This window comes from Chlorocebus sabaeus, chromosome 19 (genome assembly GCF_047675955.1).
Source record: "Chlorocebus sabaeus isolate Y175 chromosome 19, mChlSab1.0.hap1, whole genome shotgun sequence".
Lineage (NCBI taxonomy): Eukaryota > Metazoa > Chordata > Mammalia > Primates > Cercopithecidae > Chlorocebus > Chlorocebus sabaeus.
Window position 1 is genome coordinate 17399598 of NC_132922.1, and position 25076 is coordinate 17424673.

General features: G+C 44.6%; 1 protein-coding gene across 6 annotated transcripts in view; it reads left to right on the top strand.

Moving 5' to 3' along the window:
• The window catches only part of LARGE1 (LARGE xylosyl- and glucuronyltransferase 1), a 629905-nt gene that overhangs the window by 489429 nt on the left and 115400 nt on the right, over nucleotides 1-25076 (top strand). For all 6 annotated transcript variants that reach the window (XM_038007533.2, XM_007975582.3, XM_073006774.1 and 3 more), the window contains exon 7: nucleotides 840-944. In XM_038007533.2, coding sequence (XP_037863461.1) covers nucleotides 840-944 — 105 coding nt within the window. The remainder of the gene's footprint in view (nucleotides 1-839; nucleotides 945-25076) is intronic.

Consider the following 25076-nt stretch of genomic DNA (forward strand, 5'->3'; position numbering starts at 1 on the left):
TGGAGTTGTCTGTGGATCTGATGCGGAGGCCCAGAGACATGTATGCCCTAAGAGATTGACTACAAGGCTAACTGCCTAAGTTGCTAAGATGCAGCAGAGACTGAGGCCAACATCAACGCCAGTTCTGGGGACAGAGGAGCAGCTGTTATCTAGACAACACTCTTGTATTAATATGATATTGACATGATGCTTGTTGACACAAGATAAATATATTTGAGAGGAAGCAGTGAGGGTGAGAACAAAATCCCTGTAAGAAGGTGGACAAAGAGTGGCTCTTCTCTTTGGGCTCTTCTCTGAGCAAACAAGGGTAATCCCTCCTCCCTGATGTGAGAAACCGATCTCAGTCCTTGCCCAGAAAACCAGTAAATGAATGTACAGCGGGAAATACCAGAATGGGAATGCTTGAGAATAACTACAAGGACAGGTTCCTTTGAGTAGTTTATTTTCAGTTAGGGAGGCGAGTGGTATTAGGGTTAAGATTGTGGTGAATAAATATGTGCTACATGAGTTAGGAAAGAAATGCATGGTGAGTGAATGCATGGTTTGGGATTCTAGCTTTATCAGATTCACTAGGTGACCTGGGGCAAATCAATTAACTGTTCTGGGCCTCCATTTCTTCTCTATAAAATGGAAATAATAAAAATAGCTGCCTAATGGTGAGAATTAAATATGTTATTGCAAGTTAAGCTCTTAGGTGAGAGGCTGGCACTTCATAAAACCTCTCGATAAGTGAATACTATTGTTGTGATGATTTGTCATTACACTGTGTGTTCAGTAGTCACTGATCCAGATGGCTTGGCTTCTCCTTTTAAGGTGTTTGTATTCTCTGTACTTTACAGGTCAGCAAGTCCTGGGCTTGGTGGAGAACCAGAGTGACTGGTACCTTGGAAACCTGTGGAAAAATCACCGCCCATGGCCAGCCCTTGGAAGGGGCTACAACACAGGTAAATCCTCAGCGTGGTATGGGCAGAGTTGCAAAAGGTGATGTGAGGGCCCAGTGCTCCTTTCTCAGGAGAGGAGATTGCAAAAGCTCAGGAGGAGGCCACCTGATTGCTTGAATTCAGCAGTGGATGGTATGTGGGCAGTTGGCATTCCAGTTCCTTCTTGGTGCTGTAGCCACAGGTGGAGTAGCTGTTGGGCCATGGCAGTCTGTGGCGTCTCTCACCAGAAAGCCCCTCTCCTGACCTCTAATCCAAATCCTATTGGATATCTTTATCAGTATGACCTGTACATTCCCTGGCTCTGTTAATATGGACCAGAGATCATTCTTCAGTAACAACCCCAACTTTTCAGTTTCTGAACACAACGGATATGTATTTTTGCCAATCACATTCCACGTCCACTTGAGGTCTTCAGGGATCTGGGTTCACTGTAGGTATTCAGGATTCATCTCCATGCACACTTCCATGTATGTGGTGGGAAAGTAGCAGAAGTCGTATTATCTCTTAAAGTTTTCTGTTTAGAAGTGACACAATTTCATATTTCATTGGCTAAGCATGTTGTGTGGCCATGCCTCCCTTCAAAGAGTGTGGGCAAGGGCAGTCTACCATGTGCCTGGCAGGAGAAAAGGCAGAAATATTTGCTAATCAGCACTTTTGAGGACCACATGTGCCTGGCAGGAGAAAATGCAGAAATATTTGGTAATCAGCTCTTTTGAGGACTACAGACCTCTAACCATATGTCTAAAATAAAATCCATTATTCTACCTTGTTACTAGCCCCAAACTTGCGTCTCCTTTTTAGTTTCTTTCTCTGTTATTGGTGTCCTTCATTCATCCATCAACCCTTCTTGTTCACCAGCTATCTCTTCGATGCTTACTGTGTACGAAGCCCTATGCTAGCTGCGGCAGACACAGTCCATGACCTCATGGAGTATATAAGCAGTGAAACTAGAGCAGCCTCTTCCTCCTGAGGCTCAATTCCCATCAGTGTCTATCTTTGAAATGCTTCTGGATCCTTCTGCCTCTCTCCTCCATCCTCATTGCCACTGCTGTGGTATCCCATTCTCAAAGGATGCAGACTCCTGATCTTTATGAGACTAGAATGTGGAACTCAGGGAACAGTAGGGTGGGTGAGACCAAGAAGCGCTGGAACTTGGCATCTGAGACCAGCAAATGAGGTGGGTTGCGACAGGTATCTGACTCTGGGGACAGTACCACCTAAAAGTGATAGGTGAAGCCTGCCCTGGAGGCTGAGGCCAGTCTGTAGTGGGATCGGCCAAAAAGAGATCAAAACTCTGAGAGCTGATGGTCAGACTCCAGAAAAGTCTAATGCAAACACAGGGCCCCAGAGAACAAAGGAGAAGGGACATGAGTCAAGCTTGCAGAGGTGAGAGTTCATAGATGGGGTCAGAATGGGGGTCAAAGCTGGAGGAGGACAAGGAAAGAAAGTCCAGCATCAATGTCCAGAGGTGGCCTGGCAGCCAGGGAGACCTCTGTTGAAGGCCATCCTGAGAGACGGGGATATTCCTTAGCTAACATTTGCTTGAGTATTAGATATGCCTTGTGCTATGCAATTTTTTTTTCCTGTAACGCCTACCAGGTAACAGAGGTTGCAGTTGAAGAATGTCAACCACCAGCCCTTCACAGACCCCAGAGCCCCACCCTGGAGTCTCCCATGCTGTATTGGGCATTAACCCTTTAGTTGCTGGATGGTGGGGAAGTCTGAGGAGTTCCTGAGAGGTGCTGGGTTGGGGAAAGGCAACTGAGGGCATCAGAGCAGTGGTTCTCTTAGCAGGTCAGGAGGTATTTCACTTTTTCAATAATGGGTCAGCCAGTGCCTCTATATATCAGCTGAGTATTAGCCAGGCACCATGTTAGGTGCTTTATGGGTGTCAGTCTCCTTTGATCCTCATACTCACCCCATGAGGCAGGTGCCATGCTTATCTGTATTCTATGCCAGAGGAAACTGAAGCTTAGAGCATTGAAGGCTGCAACGCTGAAAAATCAAGGAGGCTGTGGTGTTAACTACCAACCTGTCTTGCTTGAACTTTAATGGCTTCAGCATTAAACACTTTCCAACAATGGAGATTCCCGGGCTCTGCCCTTCAAGAGTCTGATTGACTGGTTCTGTGCAGGAGACTGGGATTCTGCCCTACAGGAAGCCTCTAGGATGTTTCTGGGGCAGAAATATCCAAGGGTCTGCTCTGATTAAACATGACACTCCGTTTCCTGCCCCAGCAAGCTCTCCCAGATGCTGTTTTCTCAGAACCTTGGAGACTGGACCCTCCATGAACCCACAGCAGGCCAGGGACGGGGGCTCCACGTGCTTTCCTCTGGCAAGCGACTAGTCACCCCGTGTTGATCTTTTGTGCCTGGATTTTCAGACACGTTCCTTCCAAACTTTCATGGAGGTGAAGACACCCAAGCTTCTGGGTGGGAGAAAGGAAATCTCAGGAAAACCCTGGTGTATACATTTCGTTTCTGTCTTCCAAAATACATAATAGAAAATGTCACATAGAAATATACTGCAGTGCCTCAGGGATGCTGCATCAAGATCACGGTTACCTGTGTAAAACAAAAGCCAGTGGTCATCAATCCGGGTTTGCAGGGAAAAGAAGAATATAGCACACTGGGGAATTTATTATGACCAAAATGACATGTCTCCTCCTGCCCGTCCCTATTTGCTATAGAATGTAGCATCAGGAGACACAGGAGCACATAAACCACCTCCAGTTCCCACTTGATATGCCAAGGCAGTGAGTTACTTCCCTCCTCGCTGGTACTGAAAGGGCAGAGCAGAAGGGGGAAAGCCCTGTTGAAGTGATGTGTTCATTTAAACAAGCCAGTGACACTGAGTGATTATTATGAAAGCACTTAGGCAACATCAAAATGCATTGGCTTTCACGATGGGGATGTGTCGCTTTAAAACCAAGGATTGCGCCACACAGTGAATGAGTCATCCAGACATGTAGATTCTCATGGAAACTGAGGACACCACTGGAGAGAACCTGCCACCCTAAATCCCAGCACATCTGAAGCCTCCAAAAAGGGTATCTCCAGCAGAGCCTCCTGTCGTATGCCTTCAGCTTGATGTTAAGAACCCAGGCAGATCTGGGTTACAGCTGCAGTACATTTCGTCTTCGTATGCACTTGGCCAAGCTGCTTCACTCCTTGAACCTCAGTTCCCTCCATTTTTAAGATAAGACAAGACCGGGCCTGGTGGCTCATGCCTGTAATCCCAGCACTTTGGGAGGTCACGAGGTGGGTGGATCATGAGGTCAGGAGTTCAAGACCAACCTGGCCAAGATGGTGAAACCCCATCTCTACTAAAAATACAAAAAATTAGCTGGGCATGGTGGTGGGTGCCTGTAATCCCAGCTACTCGGGAGGCTGAGGCAGAGAATTGCTTGAACCCAGGAGGCAGAAGTTGCAGTGAGCCAAGATCACGCCACTGCACTCTAACTGGGCGACAGACTGAGACTCTGTCTCAAAAAAAATAAAATAAAATAAAATAACAAACCTAGTATGTGAGGATTAGCAATTAATGTTGTAACTTGTCTAATGAACCTAGCCTGATTGAGGGTACAAAATAAGTACTTAGTAAATCTTAGTCTTTCTCCTCTTGCATTTTTCTGCTCCTTGCTCTATCAGGAAATGAGATTTACACACTGGAAAAAGGAGGTTATGTGACTGACTGGGGTTTGCTAAGGTCTCCCAAGCCCTTCGGTCAGAAAGAACAAGTATTTTACTTTCCCCAGGTGTAATCCAGCTACCTAGCAGCGTTTCCTGTATCTCTTCACTATCTGAAAAGGTTAGCTTTTTGTATCACATTGAAAAAAAAATGACTGTTTAGTTCGAATATCAGCTTCCTCGCTGTGTTTTACTTTGAAAATCCCCAGAAAACGCATACGAGATGTTTGTGTTGGAAGCTCTACCTTCAAGACCTGGCTTTGTTGCGTTTAAATTCTGTGCCTTTTAGAAAGCTTCCCCAAGCTCAGGGAGGCTTGGGCTTCTCATCTGTGAACTGGGGACCTCGGAACCCACTCAGAGGCTCCCTTGTGGTCGTGCAGCCATGTGTGCCTGGTAAACCAAAGTGCTTTAGGAAGTTGGTTGTGATTTGTATTTATCCTCCTAACCACAGCCCAACTGAATAACTCTTTTCAGGTAATTCAGATTCAACCGCAGACATCAAACACGGCCTCTTCACTACACATTCATTCATTCACTCATTCCACCAGGCATCACACCAGGCACCATAGCGTGCGTGGGCTTTGTTAATTCCTTGCATTATCTTATAAACTAGACTTTTCCTCTTACAAGGGCCAGTCAGGATCCCCCGTTCTCTTTGTTTGCTTTTCTTTCCCAGTCTGCATTTTCAAAGCCTACACGGCCACAAAAGATTAGAGAAGCTCTTTCCACCATCTCCCATTTATCTCCTTCCCTTCTTACTAGAGCTGTTCCCAACTTAATTCCAGAAGCTACTGAGCCACCGCAGCTTCGGATGGATAACCAGGCAGATCCTAGCGCAAAGCTCTTGCCCATAACTGTTCAGGTGGAATTACGGGCGCGTCTTTCACAGTCTTATATGGAGATGGGTCCGTTTCTAGCCACTCTGCCCAGGCATCATCTCCTAGATGCAAAAAGCTGTCATTCAGCCAGCATTCAGCTGTGAGCAGGACTTAGAAAACAACAACAACGAAAATACACCTAGGATTTTGACAGGCTCATTGAGATTCAGCTCTCTTCAGTTCCTAAGCTGATGGATGAATATCTTAAAAACAACAGCAAAGAAAAGGGGAAGGAGGGCTAAACGTAGCAGAGGATTGGAGAATGAGGTGAGGGAAGGCAGATCGGTAGAAAGAAGATGGCATGTTTGCAGATAGGTTTATTTGCATGGGATCCCAAAGGCGACTGAAGCACAAGGTGCATCCTCCCCAAGTTGAAGGGCGTAACACTAGCCAGAGAATGTGCTTTTTAAAACAATTTAAAAATAAAATGTATCCTGTTTCATCCAGCCCCCAAATTAGGGCAGAGACAGGCAGAGAGAGACCTGGCTGTTTAGGGAGGGAGGAAGAATTTCTCTAGAAATCCTTCTCTGCAGAACAACAAAATTGGAACGCTTAAGGACTGACCTCTGAGGTTGGAGCAAACCATGGAAGGTGATGGGCCGTCAAGTCAGATACCACGGAAAATTTCGTGGCAGAGATTCAAAAGGAGAAAACATTGGACAGTTTGCCAGAGGACTGTTAAACAAATAGCTTAGTGGGATAAATAGAAATACGCAACCTAGGCTCAACTTACTTCCGCCTCTGACATCCAGCACTCTGGGACCCTGGGTAAGTCCCTTCATTTCTCTGCATCTTAATTGTCTCTGCTGTCAGGAACTAAGATCTCTTCATGTTCTGAAAGAATACTGTGATTGGGTGATTTCTGTCTGTAATAATTGCATCCAGAGAAACTACATTTAAATATAATTTATTCATTCATTACATGCTACGGAATACCTATAATACTGGCAAGGATAGGGTAGAAAACTGTTTGTTTTTTTTTTTTTTTAATGGGTCATACCAAGAACCTTCCTTTAAAAAGTTTATAGTCTAATAGAGAAGTGTTTGCATATCTGCAAAAAAAGTTAGTATGGCTTGAGCCTCTTCCATGATTGAGATCCAGAATTCATCATGAGCGCTGCGCTAGTATCATAACCCCTGGAGATTAGCGTTTTCTAGGCTAATTCCAGAAGTCATTGCAAGGGATGTGAATGTGTGTTTAGAAATTGTGAACAGAGGCCAGGCGCGGTGGCTCACACCTATAATCCTAGCACTTTGGGAGGCCAAGGCAGGCAGATCATAACGTCAGGAGATAAAGACCATCCTGGCTAACATGGTGAAACCCCGTCTCTACTAAAAATACAAAAAAAAAAAAAAATTAACTGGGCAAGGTGGCACACGCCTGTAGTCCCAGCTACTCAGGAGGCTGAGGCAGGAGAATCGCTTGAACCTGGGAGGAGGAGCTTGCAGTGAGCCGAGATCGCACCTGCATTCTGTGTCTACCCTTTGGAGATTCATATGTGCATATTGGAGATCTTATAAAGTCTAGAAGTAAAGAAAGCAATTACACCCACTCTTTCAGAAAGAGTGGTTCAGTTGCTTTAAAACTCCACTATAGACATTGTCAGTTATTAGTGAATCAATAGATTCTGATTCTAGATTACCACTGAAGAATGGGATTTTTTAATACTATTTTTAATAGTCTGTTAATAGACTATTATTAATAGAATTTTGACAACTCATATTGACATTTGTTACAAAGGACGAATAGTCCGGAAATGCAGTGATGTGCTGGGTTCCTAGGTCACATCTGCTAGTGAAAGCCTATTGTTAAATTTTTAGAAAATATGGGATCCAATTGTTAAACATAGCCACTATTAAAAATCAAGGCCAGGCACGGTGGCTCACGCCTGTAATCCCAGCACTTTGGGAGGCCAAGGCAGGCAGATCACCTGAGGCCAAGAGATCGAGACCAGCCTGGCCAATGTGGAAAACCCCATCTCTACTAAAAATGCAAAAATTACCCCAGCATGAGGTCACATGCCTGTAGTCCCAGCTACTCGGGAGGCTGAGGCAGGAGAAGCGCTTGATCCAGGAAGGCAGAGGTTGCAGTGAGCTGAGATCACATCACTGCACTCCAGCCTGGGTGACACAGCAAGACTCTGTCTCAAAAATAAATAAATAAATAAAATAAAAATCAAATGATGTAAACTTACAATGAAATATGTCATTTGAAAACCAAAGGTAACAATTACTCAAAACTCTTAAAACCTGTTACTTCCGAATCACTTTACTCTCTATGCTTCTAAGGTTGTTTGCATCTGCTGTGTCTGTATGGTGGAAATGCCGTGCAGTGGGGTCCTGTTGCACATGTCTTCATAACCGTTCAGTAGCATTGCATTGGTAGCTTGAAATCTTCCCTGGTGGGACTATTATAGCCTGGAAATTGGAAAACACTACCATCAGGGGTTTGCTTTCTTTCTGAAGAGTCAGTTGTTGAACATTTACCAGCATACAACAGAAATATAATAATTATATATATATATATATAAAATGTTTTTTGAGATGGAGTCTCACTCTCATCACCCAGGATAGAGTGCAGTGGCACGATCTAGACTCACTGCAACCTCCACCTCCCAAGTTCAAGCAATTCTTTTGCCTCAGCCTCCCAAGTAGCTGGGACTACAGGCGCATGCCACCATACCCGGCTAATTTTTGTACTTTTAGTAGAGATGGGGTTTTGCCATATTGGCCAGGCTAGTCTCGAACTCCTGACCTCAGGTGATCCACCCGCCTCGGCCTCCCAAAGTGCTGGGATTACAGGTATGAACCACCGCGCCCAGCCAATAATATATATTTTTCACATTCCCTGAAAGTAAGTACTGTTGACAGTTTGCCTTCCACATATGTAACTATCTACTTCTCTCTATATATGCATATTCTTTTTGAATAGACTAGACTTGTTTGCTTAAAAATAAAATATTGGGTATCTTCTACATTAATAACAATGGTATATTTTCTTCTTTCTTATTAAGAACTGCATAGTTTGCCATTTGCTAGAGGTACTGTAATTCATTTATTCCATTTTCTATGAGTTGGTATTTTAGCTGTCCCTAGGTTTTCCCCTCAATTATAAACAATACCATACATAAGTCTTCTCATTACCCATGTTTGTTTGCTTATTCAAGTATTCGTACACAATAGCTCCTAAGCTATTGTGGTACTGCTATATTAAATGTTATGGATATTTTAAATTCTGATAGATCAAAATTTAAATTTGCCAAATGTGTCAGTTTACAATTGAGATAAAATTTTAAATTAAACAGATGTGTGCGTGTTTATGTATGCATGTGTTTTGCTTGTTTGTTTTCTGTGTTGGGCATACAGTCTGTGTATTTGCAAAGAATCAGTATTTTTCCAAGGAGCTACTTCATGGGAAACCAACTTGAGCTTTTTCAATTTAGGGAGATGATCTCTGACTAAAAGGTCCAGGCGTCTGAAGCCATGGATCGTTGACCAGTGGCCAAGTGAAATGAAGACGTTTCCTTGCTGTGGCTAACTCTGCCTGGCTCCAACATTCCAACACCTGGTTAAGTGAATTGACCTGGCTTAGTAGTTACACAGAGGTGGCCATTCCTGAAAATGTGTCTGCCCCACTCTGCTAACCCATACAAGGTCAGGGGTTTTCTCTGTCACTCACTCAGGTCTTTAGCATTGCAAGAGCTAACAGGAGTTATGACCCAAGCACCCAGGCACCTGTATGGTTCCATGTGCAGTAGAAAGGAAAGAAGGAAGGATATGATCCTAACTCCCCTGAATCCTAACTCTTCCTGACATAAGGAAAATAATCTGGCCATCATTCAGCACATGGTTTCCTTGAAGACATATTTGTGATGGGAAGAGGCACTTGATTTCTTTGGGGCCTCTCAGGTTCACAGTACTAATTGCTTAGATTTGATTTGTGCTTTCATGTGCACTAGCTCATGTAATTCCCATTCTACAGAGGAAGCTGATGGAGGCTCAGCAAGGTTCGTTGATTTCGCAAGTTAGCAGAACCAGTAAATGTCAGAGCCCAGTGCTTAAGCCTGCCTTCCAATCTCTTCTTGGGCCTTCAGTGCTTGAAAGTGGTTGGTAGAGCAGTATATGAATCCATTCTCACACTGCTATTAAAAAAAAAAAAAATACCGGAGACTGGGTAATTTGTAAAGGAAAGAGGTTTAATTGACTCACAGTTCCACATGGCTGGGGAGGCCTCAGGAAACTTACAATCACGGTGGGAGGTGAAGGGGAAGCAAGGACCTTCTTCACATGGCGGCAGGAGAGAGAAGAGTGAGCATCAAAGCCGGAAGAGCCCCTTATAAAACCATCAGATCTCGTGAGAACTCACTCACTGTCACAAGAACAGCATAGAGGAAACTGCCCCCCGCTCCCATGATTCAGTCACCTCCCACCATAGCTCTCCTTAGGCATGTAGGGATTATGGGGATTACGATTCAAGATGAGATTTGGCTGGGGACACAGCCAAACCATATCAAGCAGTTACTTAGCTCTGGGGATTTTTCTAGCTCCCTCCCCAGTCTATAAGGTTAGAGGGCTATGGACCATAACAACAACATCGTGCTGTCTACTAAATTTACAGTAGTACTTGCAATCATGGCTGCGTATTGGAATCACCTGGGAGATTTGAAATAATCCTGGCATCCAGGGCTTATCTCAAACCACTTAAATTAGAACCTCTAGAGTGAGACTCCTCCTTCAGTAGTTTCTAAAACCAAGCAGGTGATCCCTTTATACTGGACAGGCATGTCCTCGTTTCCTTCCAAAGCCTGCATTATAAAGATACCATTTGTAATGCAGCCACTCTGTACCTGCTTTCCCTCATTACCTGTACCCTATTTTTCTAACCATGACTGGACTCCTAGACTCCTTAGCTGCTTGAATTTGTGAACATTCAACCAAGATTTCTGTTTGTTTGTTTGTTTGTTTTAGATGGAGTCTCACTCTGTCACCCAGGTGACAGAGTACAGTGGTGTGATCTCAGCTCACTGCAACTTCTGCCTCCCAGGTTCAAGCGATTCTCCTGCCTCAGCCTCCTGAGTAGCTGGGACTACAGGCGTGTGCTACCACACCCGGCTAATTTTTTGTAGTTTTAGTAGAGATGGGGTTTCATTGTGTTAGCCAGGATGGTCTCGATCTCCTGACCTTGTGATCCACCCACCTTGGCCTCCCCAAGTGGACTTTTTATTATTATTATTTTTATTATTAACTGTGTATAATGTCAGACCCCATGTTGGGCTCTGGGGATGCTTCAGTGGAACAAAGGATCCTAGCCTCAGACTGCTGTCAAGGAAGACCTATAGACACAAGCCATTTGGATGCAGAAGTGCCCTGATGGAGAAAGCCCTTAGACAGCAGGCAAAAGGGGACAGGCAGTGATATACCACCAGTGGCTTATTTAAATCCCTATTGTTGCCTGGATCCTGACCTGTTATCCTACACTTTCCCCTGGGGCTGCCAGTGACATCACATAGAGAAAGAGACCAGCCTCCTCCTCCTCCTTCTGTCTCACTGTAAACTGTTCCCTGTCATCCACCATTCTGCTTCAATAGCCCCTCCTTGTTCCCCTGAGCCCTTGCCTGCTGCCATCTCCTTTATTGCATATTTGACATTTCACCACAGCAGGTCAGACGTATTTGAATCCGAATGGCACAGAGGGTCCCTGAATTGGTCGGCAGAGCCCTGGGGGACTGCTCCAAGTGAAGGGAATCTCCATGAAGACAATTATCTAAGAGAAATAGCCCATCTCAGCAGGCATCATTCTGCTTTGCTTATTGAGCCAATGTTTATGAAGCAGACTTCGTACCCAGCTCAATGCAAACAGGCTCACCTCTAGCAAGGCTCAAGGGAGGGAACAAAAGAAATAGAAAACACAGCCCTTGTCAACAAACCCAGGATTAAGTTGGAGTGGCCGAGTGAATATACGGAGGAAACAATGCTTTTCTTTTTTAACCCTTTTCAACGCCTATTTAATATCTGTTCATTGAATGTTTAATTATTGACAGCAGGAGTTGACCCCCTTGCCCATTTTTGTATATCCCAAGCTGGGTTTTTACATTTTCAGATAGTTGAGAAAACTTGAAGACAGGTCTGTTTTGTGGCACATGAAAATCATGTGAAATTCTAATTGCAGTGTCCGCTAATAAAGTTGTATGGGCTCACAGCCACAGCATTCATTTTTATTTTGTCCGTGGCTGTATGAAAGTTGTCAGGATCAAGATGGAATCACTAATATGAGAAAACCCTGATAAACAGGGGAAGGCCACGAAGGCACGATTCTCACACTTATATGCCTGATAACAAAACAGACTCTACAAAAACCACCACCTTGCACAAAGACCTCACAACCTTACACAAAAACATTTGTGCAAGGACATCTGCGTCTCCAGCCTTGGACCAGTGTCATCCTTATTATTGATCTTTGTAGCCAAAGATAATTACTCAAAACAATTATGTACTCCTCCTTATTTTTTCCTTTAAAAATGTTTATCTTTGGCTGGGCACGGTGGCTGACGCCTGTAATCCCAGCACTTTGGGAGGCCGAGGCGGATGGATCACCTGGGGTCAGGAGATCGAAACCATCCTGACCAACATGACAAAAATCTCTGTTAAAAATACAAAAAAAAAATTAGCTGGGCGTGGTGGTGAACGCCTGTAATACCAGCTACTTAGGAGGCTGAGGCAGGAGAATCTCTTGAACCCAGGAGGCAGAGGTTGCAATGAGCTGAGACCGTGCCACTGCCCTCCAGTCTGGGCGACAGAGAAAGATTCCGTCTCAAAAGAAAAAAAAAAAAAAACAGTTTATGTTCTTTACCACCCTGAATGCACGCATACTTCACTATGACATGCGTATTCCCATTACAATATTTAATTCCCAAATATATTTTCTTTTATAGAGTGTCTCTCTGCTTGTTATTTAGATTGACAGCTGCTTTGAGGCTACAAAAACAGAAATTAAGTAGTTGTAACAGAGTCTTTTTAGCTTCCAAAGCCAAAGATACATATTTACTGGCCCTTTCAGAAACAATTTGCTGATCAAGGTCCACAGCATAGCAGAAAGAGCATGGTCTGTGGAGTCTGGCAGACTTGGGTTAGGATCTTGCCTGTGCCAGTTAGCTTTCTACATCTAGTCAATAGGAATAATAACATGTTCTTAACAGGCTGAGATTGAATAAAGCCACTGTAAAGGTAACATAAACCCCAGTGATCTAGAACTAGTATTGAGGCCTAGTAAATATTGGTTACCTTCACCCACCTTAATTATATACAAATATAATTTCCTATATAGGCACAAAAAGAAAGATAGAATTACATGAGGCTAGTTCTACTCTCAACTGGAAAGCTATGCACAAGAAATAGAAGGAAAGGGAATGAGACTAATACATTCATTGGATACTTTATAAGAGCAGAGTCTTCTCACTCTTATTCAATCCTTTTTTCCCCAGCAGCCAGAGTTGTCCTACTGGGCACAGTAGTGCACACCTATAGTTCCCACTACTTGGGAGGCTGAGTCAGGAAAATTGCTTGAGCCCAGGAGTTCAAAACTGTAGTGTGCGATGATCATGCCTGTGAATGGCCACTGCACTCCAGCCTGCTCAACATAGTAAGACCTGGTCTTTAAAAAAGTAATAATAGAGTGGTCCCTGGCATATGGTAAAGGCATAGCGTGCAGTATATATTATATGCATTTTCAACTGGGCGTGGTGGCTCACACCTGTAATCCCAGCACTTTGGGAGGCTGAGGTGAGTGGATCACCTGAGGTCAGGGGTTCAAAACCAAAACCATCCTGGCCAACATGGTGAAACCCCATCTCTGCTAAAAATATAAAAATTAGCTGGGCCTGGTAGCAGGTGCCTATAATCCCAGCTTCTTAGGAGGCTGAGGTAGGAGAATCGCCTAAACCTGGGAGGTGGAGATTGCAGGGGACCAAGATCCTGCCATTGCACTCCAGCCTGAGTGATGAGGGCGAAACTCCTCAAAAAAATAAATAAATGCATTTTCGCATTCAGCCCTCTTAATAATTGATATACTTGTCAAACGTTTTACTTGTGGAGTCATCATCAGGATGACGCCCCAGATTTTGCTCCTCCACACACCATCACACAGCCCTGGGCACGCCAACTTCTCTGTGCCAGTGTTCACACCTGCAAATGCAGGTCATGGGAAAACGTACTGCGTAGGATCGTCTTGAAGACTGAATGAGATTTAAAGTGTGCCAGATAGCTCTGCAATCCAAAAGAGGGAAAGGCAGACAAACAGGGAGGGTGTGTGCATTCAAGTCAAAACATGGATGTTTCCTCACACAGGCTTCTTTGAACTCTGTCTTGGTGTGGTAGTAAGCAGGAAATCCTGCAAGGTCTCAAGATGCAAATCTGGCAAGGATCATTGTTTAAGGAACAGCTTCATGGGCCAGGTCTCAAGGGATGGGACTGCACAGACTGTTGAACAGAACAGGAAAGGGAAGACCTGCAGGTGGAGGGCACACACCAGGCTGTGGAACGGGTGTGGCCAGGCAAGAAGAGCTGTGGTCATGGAGGAAGCCTTAGGATTGGACTTGAGAAGATTGCAGTCACTACTCACTTGCTTTATGTCTGGAGATCTGATAAGAATGTATCGTCAGATTCCCTTATAATGAATCCCATACCTGTTTCTACCAAACACATATTCAGCCTAGTTTCACCGTTTATTTCTGGTTTCCAAGTTCTTTGGATTGACTCTATACTAGTGATTGGATAAGACTGAGGAAATGTATGTGTTAAGGGAAATGGCAGTGCATTCCCATTGCGATTGTTAATCTTTCCGAAGATTCCTGACTCTGATTTTTAATGGACTTCATTTAATGAGTTAACGTAACCACAGATTGGTAAACAGGGACTATCGATCTTCACAGAGAGCAAGGAAGGGATTCACACATAGTAAGGGCCCAGTGTTGTACTAAAATCACCGAGTTTTCATTCAGCATTGACTCTGCACCAGGCCCTGTGCTAAGTGCTTCTTGTACTTTCTCTCACTTAATGCCCACTATATCGTTTATAAGGAACATTATACCATTTATTCAAAATGTCACTGTTAGTTGGCAGCCAAGTCAAGATTGGAACATGGACCATTCTGTATTGAAAGCAGAAGGCCCCTGCCCTGTAGTGCAGGGTCTGTAGTGTATGTGGTCTGTTGAAATCTTCACTCCCCACCTAGGAAAAAGGAAGAGGGAAGAAAGAAATTCCACATAGTCATGTTGATTACTCCCGAAAGTAATTAACTAGGATTGTGTAATGAATGACAACAGAGACAGACCTCTCTTAGGAGGTGACAGTTTAGCCGAGATCTGAAGCGTGTCCCGAAGCCAGCCACACAATCGGCCAGAGAACGAGAATGGAGCAGCCCTGATGGGGACTCCAGCTTGGCCTGTTCTGGAACTGACAGGTGGGAGGCTGGAAGGAGGAACCTGAGCTGAGAGTGGGGAGCTAGGCTGGAGCTTCCTGGACCATGATGTGATGACACAGAATTTGCATTTTGTTCTGTAACGCACTGGCAAAGATGGCACCTGACTGAGAATATCCATGAGCTTCTGAACAGTAGCAATAAGAAGTATTGCACGATTAATTTATATGCATCATTCTTTGTTCAGTAGTAACTTTACAGGACCACCTCCATGCATTTCAATCAGCTGTTTATTAATGTCCTTTACTTGGCTTGACAGGCATTCTAAGAGGTGTTTCTCCACCCATCCCTCATTTCTGGTCCTCTCACCAAATGTTTGTATGATTCCTAATTCAGTGTTCCAACTGTGGCTTAGATTATTGGGACAAAATAGACTCTTGGTAGCCTTTATTAATCATTGTGTGTTTCTCAGAGATATACCAGCTTCATGTCACTACCCCTTATGGCTCCCTCCAGCACTCAGGGTAGGATAGTCCAGAGGACGCTGGAATGAGGGGCCCGGGAAGGAGGGCTGCTGCAGCATTACTTACCACTTTGACTTGCTCCCCCATTTCCTCTTTCTTTGGGAATTATCACCAACAGGTGCATTCAAAATCTTCGTATGATTAAAGTTAAAAAGCTTCTGTTAGAGGACAAGATCCACAGATATCATCCTGCCCAGAGTTGACTATTCCCTAATAGAAACCTACCTTTGGGGAAAAGGACTGTACTGTTGCTCTCATTACAAAGATAAGAACAGAAACACGGAGAGGTTAGTTCACTGTCCCAGCGTCACACAGCCAGAAAGTGTTCGAGACCAGGTTCAGATCCAGATCTGACTCCGAGACCAGGCTCTTTCCAGTACCTTTGCAGTGGCCTGAAAATATCAAATGGGCTGGGGAGTTGGCTAGAGAAAACTGCCTGATGGCAAAGTTTTTGACATCTCTTGCCATGAGTGGAGATGGGTAATCATTTAACGGAAGATGAGTTTTGACCACATGGTCTATTTGGTTTCTGCTGAAGACAGGGGCTAGGTGGGCCCCTACCCCACCCATTCATCCAGGACAAACTACCTCCTCCAGAGTCCCTGGGATCCTTGTTTTTAATCAGTCAATGGATGAGTGTCACAGCACTTTTTACAGTTAGTCATTTTGCAGATGTTAATTGAGTCTCTGTTAACCATCAGTGGGCGGGACCACTGTCTGTCTTCTGAACTCATTCATCCATTCGCCAGCTCATTCCTAGACATTCTCTGAGTTTGTCTGCTATGCCTCTGGTAGGCCCTGGGCTAGAGAGATGACACCAGCTGTGTCCTAGAGAGTTCAGCGTCTAGTGGGGGGTTCCTGTAAACAAACAACTGCTGGGCAAGGAGATCAACGTTTTCACCAGACTGCATCAGGGTGGAGTGGAGGTACAAAGGCAGGTGGCCATCTCTGCCAGGAGGATCCAGGAAGACTTCAGAAGAGAAGGCTGGGCAGAGAAGGAAGAGAAGAGAGAGTAGAAAGCAAATGAAGAAATGATGAAGAAAAAGCAAATGCAAGTGACAGAAAAGTAGAGAATTATACCTCGCTGAATTAGAGCTCAGAATTCTGGAATCTTAAAGAGATCCATAATCGGCTTTCAAGGGATCCAACGTTCACCAGCTCCAAAGTAAGGGGAACGAGGGGTACAACTGCGTTGTCCTTTTAAGGATCTGTTGAATGCAGGACAGTCTTTCTCCGTAGAAAGAAATAAAGAAACAAAGACAAAAATAAAGGACGCAGAGCTTAGGACAGTCCCTTTCCCTTAAAAGCCAACAGGAGGAGGACAGCAAACTCCTTTATGCTCCTTTTCCCCACTACACAATGCAAAGTGCAGAGTCCTTCCAACTGGGAGCCTCTTGTGTGGCCATGATGACTTAAGAATCACCCCAGATAATTACTCAGGTATAGCTTTCACCACACTTTCCTTCCCCCCGACTGAACAGAAGCAAAATTCCTTGCTAGGGAGAAAGTTCACCCTGCACTCAGTAGATCCTGCAAAGAACCACGCAGTTTGGCTCCAATCCCTTTCCCCCTTACTTTGGGGTTGTTGAATACTGGAAAAGTGATCAAGGAAAGTACATTTATCACTCTCTTGCCTGAAAGCTTGAGCCGGGGTAATGTTGCACATTCTGTTTAAACGATTGACACGAGAAAGCTGGATTTAGTTCTCCCTTCTTACTTCCCAGCACTAAATGCGCACCTCGCTAATCCAATTTCTAGGAAATCCTCCCTCGTGAGGACAGCCTGTGGGTTTGCCCAGATCAGGCTGGCAGAGGGTAGATAGGCTCGTTTGTGAGAGCACGTTCAGACCCCAAGGATTACTATGGCCTTATGGCCGCCAGAGCCACTTTCTAGTAGGTAGGGGACCGTTACCTGCCCCCGGAAATAATGTTAATAGTCCTAGCTAACATTTATTGAGCAGTGGTTATGAATGTGGCATTGCAAATGGATTATGATCTTATTTAATTTGCACAGCAGCCTAGGAGGCAGGCACTTCTTGCTGTTTTTCCAATTTATCAGCTGGCTTAAGGGCCTTTGCACTTGTGGCTAATTCTGCCTGAGTTCTTCCTCCTTATCAGCATGGCATGCTACCTCGCCTCCTGCAGATCCTGTCTTAAACATCATCTTCCCGGAAAAGTCTTCGCTGACCACTCATTGAAAATTTCCCCACGTCTCCCAGTTGAGCTCTCCTTATCTCCCCTCCCTGCTTTATTATTATCATACAATAGACTATATGTTTAACCTACTTACTTGTTTATCCCTCTTCTGTTAGCACATAGGCTTCCCGAGGACAAGGATTTCTATTTTCAGATGGGTTCTGGTACATAGGAGACTTGCAGAACATACTGGTGTAACGAAAAACATGATAGCATCATAACTACTTTGCAAACTGGGAAAGAGAAATTTATAGAAATGAGCTAGTATGGGCTGGGCGTGGTGGCTCACGCCTGTAATGCCAACACTTTGGGAGATGTGTGGATCGCCTGAGGTCAGGAGTTTGAGTCAAACCTGGCCAACATGACAAAACCCCATCTCTACTAAAGATACAAAAATTAGCCAGGCGTGGTGGCTCACGTCTGTAATCCTAGCACTTTGGGAGGCTGAGGCAGGCGGGTCACCTGAGATCAGGAATTCGAGACCAGCCTGACCAACATGGAGAAATCCTGTCTCTACTAGAAATACGGAATTAGCCGGGCATGGAGGCGCACACCTGTAATCCCAGCTACTCAGGAGGCTGAGGCAGGAGAATCGCTTGAACCCGGGAGGCAGAGGTTGCAGTGAGTCGATTTGTGCTGTCATTCCCATATCAGTCAGAGAAGCAGCAAAAAGTACCAAATCTAGCATCAAGAGACTTGTATTCAAGCCCAAATTCTACCACTGCATCAGCTTCCTGACCTCAGGCCACTGACTTCACTTCGAAGTCTTGGTTTCCTCATCTATAAAATGAAGACGTTGACTTAGTGACGCCCAGCCCCTGGGCCTCTGGTTCTGGGATATGGCTCTTTCGTTCATCACACAGCAGATCTACCAAAGCCAGCACACGATGTCATCAGAGTTAGAAAGACCTCAGCTGATACCCCAGCTCTGTCACTCACCAGCTGTGTGACCTCTCTGAGCCTCAGTTTCCTTGTTTGTAAAAACAAGCATAAACCAATTTCATGAGCTATTCCGAGGACTCACTGAAATAACATAACAATCAGGATACCATCACAAAAGACATCTGCCCTTGGGAGTCAACATATTTGAATGAAGGAACTGCATATGGGGGTGAATGGGCAGGATCAAAGGCATCAGCAAGGGATGCTGGGGCACCCAGGGACTAGCTGGAGCTGAGAGCTGGTATCAGTTCTGGGCTGAGAGATGTGTGTTAGTTTGCTAGGGCTGCCATAACAAAATACCACAGACTGGGTGGCTTAAACAACATAGATTTATTTTTTTCTCACAGTTCTAGAAGCCAGAAGTCTGAGACCAAGGTGTTGACAGGGTTGGTTTTATCGCACCCTTCTCTCCTTGGCTTGTATATATAGATGCTTCCTCTGCCTACGTCTATAATCTCCCTTCTGCGCATGTCTGCATCCTAATTGCTTCTTCACATGAGGACACCAGTCCTATTGGATTAGCCTGGGACAGCACTGCAGAGCCTCTTCAGGGGAGGGTAAAACCCCACAGGCTATATACCAGCTACTAAAAAAATGACTACAACTCTCTAAACAGAAATCCAATCTGCTGACTGGCTGGTTGGCATGGAGATTTTCTTTCTTTTCTTTTTTTTTTTTTTTTTTTTCCAAATAATGGGCCGGCCTCTCCCCACCAATCTGGCTGGATGCTTCACTGCACAAGATGATGTCTCATTTGCCTCCCAAGAAGGACGAGACAGTGTGGATGGCCAAGCATTTCTGACCAGTTGAATGGGCACTGGTCACCCGTCTGACCTCATTTTAACTTAATCACGTTTTTAAAGACCCTGTTTCCAAATTCAGTCCCATTCTGAGGTTGCTGGGGATTAGAGCTTCAACAGATGAATTTGGGGGAGGACACGATCAACTCGTAACAAGATATAAAGAGAAGCAATAATGATGCCAGAAGCTACTGAAGGCTTGAACCATGGAGATAGCTGCCAAGCAGAGGCTGAAATGGAGGACACAGCCATTGCTGGGAACGTTGCCCACAGGCAACAGTGTGCGAGGGAGAAACGCACTCTCTTTCCTCCCACCCTCCAAGCTGTTGCCGAAGCTTCCGATCAGGAACCAGCCACCAGGGATGCCAGGTGATCCCCGGGCACAGAGAAGGGCAGAGTATGGACCTGGGAGTGGAAAAACTGAGAATATGTGTCTGGCACAGAAGGGGCACTCACTAAGTGTTCATCCTTCCCACCTCATAAACGAGAAGGGAAAAGTGGAGAAGACGCCTGTAACCTCTGCATCCCTCCCGGAGTGTGTTTTCAGCATCTGCTTTGTTTTGAGCATGTGAATGAGTGAATAATGAAGGCGTACTCAGTTGTGCCCTTCCATGCAGGCTCACTTTGTTTAAGCTAGAAGTTGCAAAAAGCTTCTTGCCCTTTCGGCTGTTTAGGAGCTCCACATTCCAGCAGGTGCCAGCACACGTTCAACTGGTCAGAGCTGCTCGGCCATCCACGCCATCTTGCCCTTCTGGGGACGCAGATGAGACATCGTGTGCCGTGAAGCATCTAGCCGGCCTGATAGAGACAGGCAGATTCATTATTTGTTTAAAAAAAAAAAAAAATTAAAATATCCATACCATCCAACAAACTGGACAGCAGATCCGATTTCTGTTGAGAGTTGTAGCCATTTTTCAGTAGCTGGTATATAGCCCGTGGGGTGTCAGACCCTCCCATCCCTCCCCAAGGTGGCTCTGCAGTGCTGTTCTATGCTTCTGCATCTACCCCAGCTCTTCCAATCATTGCACTGTGCTCTGTTTTATTTAGTGCCAATTTTAACACCAATATCTTGGCACTACTCTGTATATTGTTCCTGCTATACAGCTGCAGAAAATACTTCCTCCTTCCTGAAATAGGCTGGAGAGTTTTTAGTAACTACTTTAACTGCGGTGACCTGGACACAGCCAGAATATCTTCATTCAGTAAATGTTATCTCCCGCATTCTGATGGACTGCCTGTGAAAGCTGTCTTGTCTCAGAGCAGGACGTCTAAGGGACTCGACATCTTGGTGGATTTCTGAGTGGGAGAAGAGACGACCACAGACCAGTGAGCATACTTTCTGCCTTGGGTTTTTCTTATCATTTACTGTCTACAATGTGCAAAATTACTTGCCTTCTGTGATTTAATGATTAGCTGAAAATCTGTCCAAATCTGGAAAATGACAGTAGTATTACTTTCCTGGAACTGCTATAACAAAGCACCACAAACAGTGGCTTAAAAAAAGCAGAAGTTGGCCGGGCACGGTGGCTCATGCCTGTAATCCCAGCACTTTGGGAGGCCGAGGCAGGCGGATCACGAGGCCAGGAGATCGAGACCATCCTGGCTAACACAGTGAAACCCCATCTCTACTAAAAATACAAAAAATTAGCCGGGTGTGGTGGTGGGCACCTGTAATCCCAGCTACTTGGGAGGCTGAGGCAGGAGAATGGCGTGAATCCAGCAGATGGAGCTTGCAGTGAGCCAAGATGGCACCACTGCACTCCAGCCTGGGCGACAGAGCAAGACTCCATCTCAAAAAATAAAAATTAAAATTAAAAAAAGCAGAAGTTTCTGATTCTAGATCCTTGAGGAATCGCCACACTGTCTTCCACAATGGTTGACCCAGCAATCCCATTACTGGGTATGTACCCAAAGGATTATAAATCATTCTGCTGTAAAGACACATGCACACGTATGTTTATTGCAGCACTATTTACAATAGCAAAGACTTGGAACCAACCCAAATGCCCATCAGTGACAGACTAGATAAAGAAAATGTGGCACATATATACCATGGAATACTATACAACCATAAAAATGAATGAGTTCATGTCCTTTGCAGGGACATGGATGAAGCTGGAAGCCAATATTCTCAGCACTAACACAGGAACAGAAAACCAAGTACCACATGTTCTCACTTATATGTGGGAGTTGAACAGTGAGAACACATGGACACAGGGAGGGGAACATCACACATGGGGGCCTCTTGCAGGGGATGGAGAGAATTAGGACAAATACCTAATGCATGCAGGGCTTAAAACCTAAATGAGGGTTTGATAGGTGCAGCAAACCACCATGCCCATGTATATCTGGGTAACCAACCGCATGTTCTGCACATGTATCCCAGAACTTAAAATAAAATAAAATTTTTTTAAAAAAAGCAGAAATTTATTCTTCCACAGTCCTGGAGGCTAGAAGTCCATGTGAAGGTGTTAGCCAAACCACGCTCTTTCTGAAGCCTCTAGGGGAGGATTCTTCTGATTCTTCCTTGCCTCTTCCAGTTCTGGTAGCACTAGGCATTCCTTAGGGGCGTATCTTCAACCCCTGCCTCTGTCGGGCCTCTTCCCTTCGTGTCTGTCTCTTATCTCTTCTTCTTATAAGGACACTAGCCCTTGGGTTGGAGTCTACTCTAATCCACTGCGACCTCATGTTGACTTGATTACATCTGCAAAGACTGTTTCCAAAAAAAGGGTGACGTGCACAGGCATTGGGGGTCAGGACTTGAACATACCTTTTGGAAGGATCCTGACTGATTCCATAAGAACACTTTTCCTCAACTTTTTATTTGCAAAGCACTCTGTGGTTAAAAGAAACTATTTGTGGAATCTCCTCAGATCTGCGGGGTTGACCACGAATTATCCCTCTAGTTTGGCAAGTAAGTCTGAACGGACTAAGGAAAGCTGAGATGAGCTTAAACAGATGGATTATAGAGAAGCAGAGAGTTGGAGGCGTAGGAAATAGCTCAGGAGGAAAGGTGGCAGGAGTCTCAGGGACTTAGATCCTTGACCCTTTTTTTTTTTAACTTTGTATTAGTTGTTTTGCTTTGACCAGCCACTTAGCCTTTCTGAGCCTCAGTTTCCTCAAGCCAATGGGGATAGAGAAGGGACATGGATTTGATAACCTTCTTTGAGTTTTTTTTTTCTAGCTTGATATAGATTCCAGAAAAGACTAGCAAAGTAGGCAGCAGGCATCGCCCAGCCAACTTTGAGAAGGGGGTCTCTATTGGTGCATAGCTGGACACGCAAAGCCAGAAATTCACTCATTTCCAGTCAGCTTTGGGACCCACATTCCTTTGCTTTAAAAGTGGAAAGAAAAATATATGAAGAACTCGTCCAAACCAGTAAGAAAAAGGGCAGGCAACCCAATAGAAAAACGAGCCAAAGAATAGGCAGTTCCCAAAAGAGGACAAAATGGGCAATTAACATATCAAAAGACTATGAGCTTCATTAGTCATGAAAAAATGCAAATTAAAATCCGTATTGCTATACCACTATACAAAGTGTAGACCTACCCGAAGGCCTAAAATGCAAACATTGAGATAATGCCAGTTTTTAGTGGGACGATGGAGCAATTGGAATACTTCAGAAGCACTTTGCAACATCTACTTAACCTGAGCACGTGCACACTCAATGACCTGGAAGTTCCACTTGGAGGTTTGTACTCAGCAGAAATGCATACACATGCCGTCAAAAGACATGTTCCAGAATGTTTATAACAGCCCAAATGTCCATCAGTGACACAATGGGTAGAGTAAGATATTCACGTCATAGATTATTATACAGCATTAAGACGAACAAATGACAACAGCATGCATAGGATGGATGGATTTCACAAACGTAATATTCATACAAAGGGCATGTACGGTATGATCCAAAGCATATAAAGCTCAGAAATGGATAAAACTATGCTATTGTGTAAGAAGGCGAGACAAGGCCAGGCGCGGTGGCTCACACCTGTAATTCCAGCACTTTGGGAGGCTGAGGCAGGCGGATCACCTGAGGTCGGGAGTTTGAGAGCAGCCTGATCAACATGGAGAAACCCCGTCTCTACTAAAAATACAAAATTAGCCGGGCATAGTGGCACATGCCTGTTATCCTAGCTACTCGGGAGGCTGAGGCAGGAGAATTGCTTGAACCCAGAAGGCGGAGGTTGCGGTGAGAAGAGATCACACCATTGTACTCCAGCCTGGGCAACAAAAGCAAAACTCCATCTCAAAAAAAAAGAAGGAGAGATGATGGCAAGATAGTGGGTATGTTTTTGGCTGTAAGGAGGATTCTGGTCTAGTAATACTCTGTTTCTTGGTCTGGGTTCTAGTTATTCAGTTTGTGAACATTCATTAAGCTATACAGTTAGGATCTATGCACTTTTCTGAATGTACATTCCACTCTAATAAAAAGTTTGTTTATAAAAGTAAAAAACAAAAGTACTCTGCAAGTTTTTGTTGAAAGTATTTGCCAGCCACCAAACCCTTTGTGTTCTTGTTTCTATCGCAACCTTGGCCAGATGATTTCTGTCCAGTGAGATGAAGAGGAAAGGTGAAGTGTTGTCTAAAAGGACCACTTCCCGCAACATGAGATCCAACCACACCCTGTCTGCCTAGAACATACCTCTGTTTGAGCACCTATAACACCTCCGTGCTCCCTCAAGCAGGGACCACTGTGTTCTTTGTCTCTGTGTACCTTGTGCCTGGCCTGTAGAAGTTGCTAAAATATGTATTTATTGAATGAATGAGTGAGTGGATGACCACACTCCATTCCATTCACACTTGAGAAAAACCCAAGCAAGTTAGGGAAGGTTTGAGATGGAAAGATTTCCACTTTCTCTCCCACCCCTCCCTCCTTCCCTATCTCTCTCTCTCTCTCTCTCTCTCTCTCTCACACACACACACACACACACACACACTCAATCTCACTCTATCTCTCACTCTGTCTCTTTCTCTTTCTCTCTCTCAAAAAGCTTTCAGGAAGAAATAATTTAAAAAGCAAAAGCTGAATTACAGAACCTTTTCATTTATATGATCAAAAGTGAGTCCCAGGTAAAATCAGCAGGGGATTTTAAATTAAGTGGTTTTTAATAAACTTACTTTCTGTCGGATTATGAATAAGAAGAGAACTCTAGTGCTTCAAAGCAGAAGGGAGGAAGGTCGTGATTGTGAGGATGATTTTCATCAGCATTTCGGAGATGAGAGTCCTCGCACTCCCCAGAGCCTCCTGCTGAGCAGCTGTACTGGGTCCACTTAGGATTTCTCTGATTCAAACCAGCAGAGCCTCAAAAACCACTGAAGGACTAAGGATCTAATCTTCATTTTCACATAGTGGCTCTTGCATGACAGGTGGAGAGGCGAAGAAGTGCAGACAGAAGCCAGTGAGGACTCAAACTGAAGGGACAAGCAATATCCTATTAGATTCCTGGGGGGAAAGGGGCAAATCATTCTGACAATGTTGGAAGCCATAACCACCTTTGAGATTCACTGTGCACATTGATATATCAAACCCTGTTTAACTTGATTTAACCCTAATAAATAATATCCTACACTTATTTAACTTATTTCGCCCTGCTTCCACAACATTTACTAGCATCCTACAGAATGCTACATCAGACGCTGTGAGAAGCACTGAGTTTAGGAATAACAGGTTTAATCTGAAACTTGCTC